Here is a 595-nt window from a genome sequence, read left to right on the forward strand (position 1 = left end):
CGTTGTAAAGCTATTGGACTTTGAAAATGAACGCTTCGTGATGTTGCATAAATGGGAAAAATTCTGTGCCGCCTATAGAGCTCGTAATCCCAATTCCCCAATCGACCCGATTGACATCTTGGATCCTTACTTTGATGAATTTACTCTGGTTTCTTTTGTCAGTAAGAATTCTAATGCCAAACAATTACGAGATATGTTGTTTCAGCACTGGTATGTCAACTGTAAATCGTCTGGTTACCTGGAAATCCGGTTCAATAATCGCGGCAGCTCCATCAATAAAAGAGTTCTGAAACTTTACAATGAATTTATCACCAAATATCCCTTTAAACAAAAGGAAGTGCAATCATTTACGAAAGACATCGAGCCGAAAAAGGCTGACTATATTTTTGACCAGGTACTTGAATTGAACGAGAATAATCATGAAAACAGACCTATTCATCCTCTTGCCACACTCACCGCGCTGATTCGCGATGAAAGTACAATATCCAAGATACTGGAGGTAGGTAGGCAACTTCCCGATCGGAAGGAATTAGCCATATCGCTTCAAAAACTACGATCAGAGCGTTGGGTAAAGGATAAATTCTCTCCGACAAAA

The 595-nt window shown here is 39.8% G+C and overlaps 1 protein-coding gene across 1 annotated transcript; it reads left to right on the forward strand.

The window, feature by feature from the left end:
* Positions 1-40: 40 nt before the first annotated feature.
* On the forward strand, positions 41-572 carry PHALS_02119 (uncharacterized protein; the record flags this gene model as incomplete). The annotated part of the gene is made up of 2 exons (XM_024718734.1): positions 41-499; positions 561-572. 2 exons carry the CDS (start codon positions 41-43, stop codon positions 570-572), a joined length of 471 nt encoding a protein of 156 aa, XP_024572620.1.
* Positions 573-595: the final 23 nt, after the last annotated feature.

This window comes from Plasmopara halstedii (assembly GCF_900000015.1).
Source record: "Plasmopara halstedii genome assembly, contig: Scaffold_167, whole genome shotgun sequence".
In the NCBI taxonomy this organism is placed as follows: Eukaryota; Oomycota; class Peronosporomycetes; order Peronosporales; family Peronosporaceae; genus Plasmopara; species Plasmopara halstedii.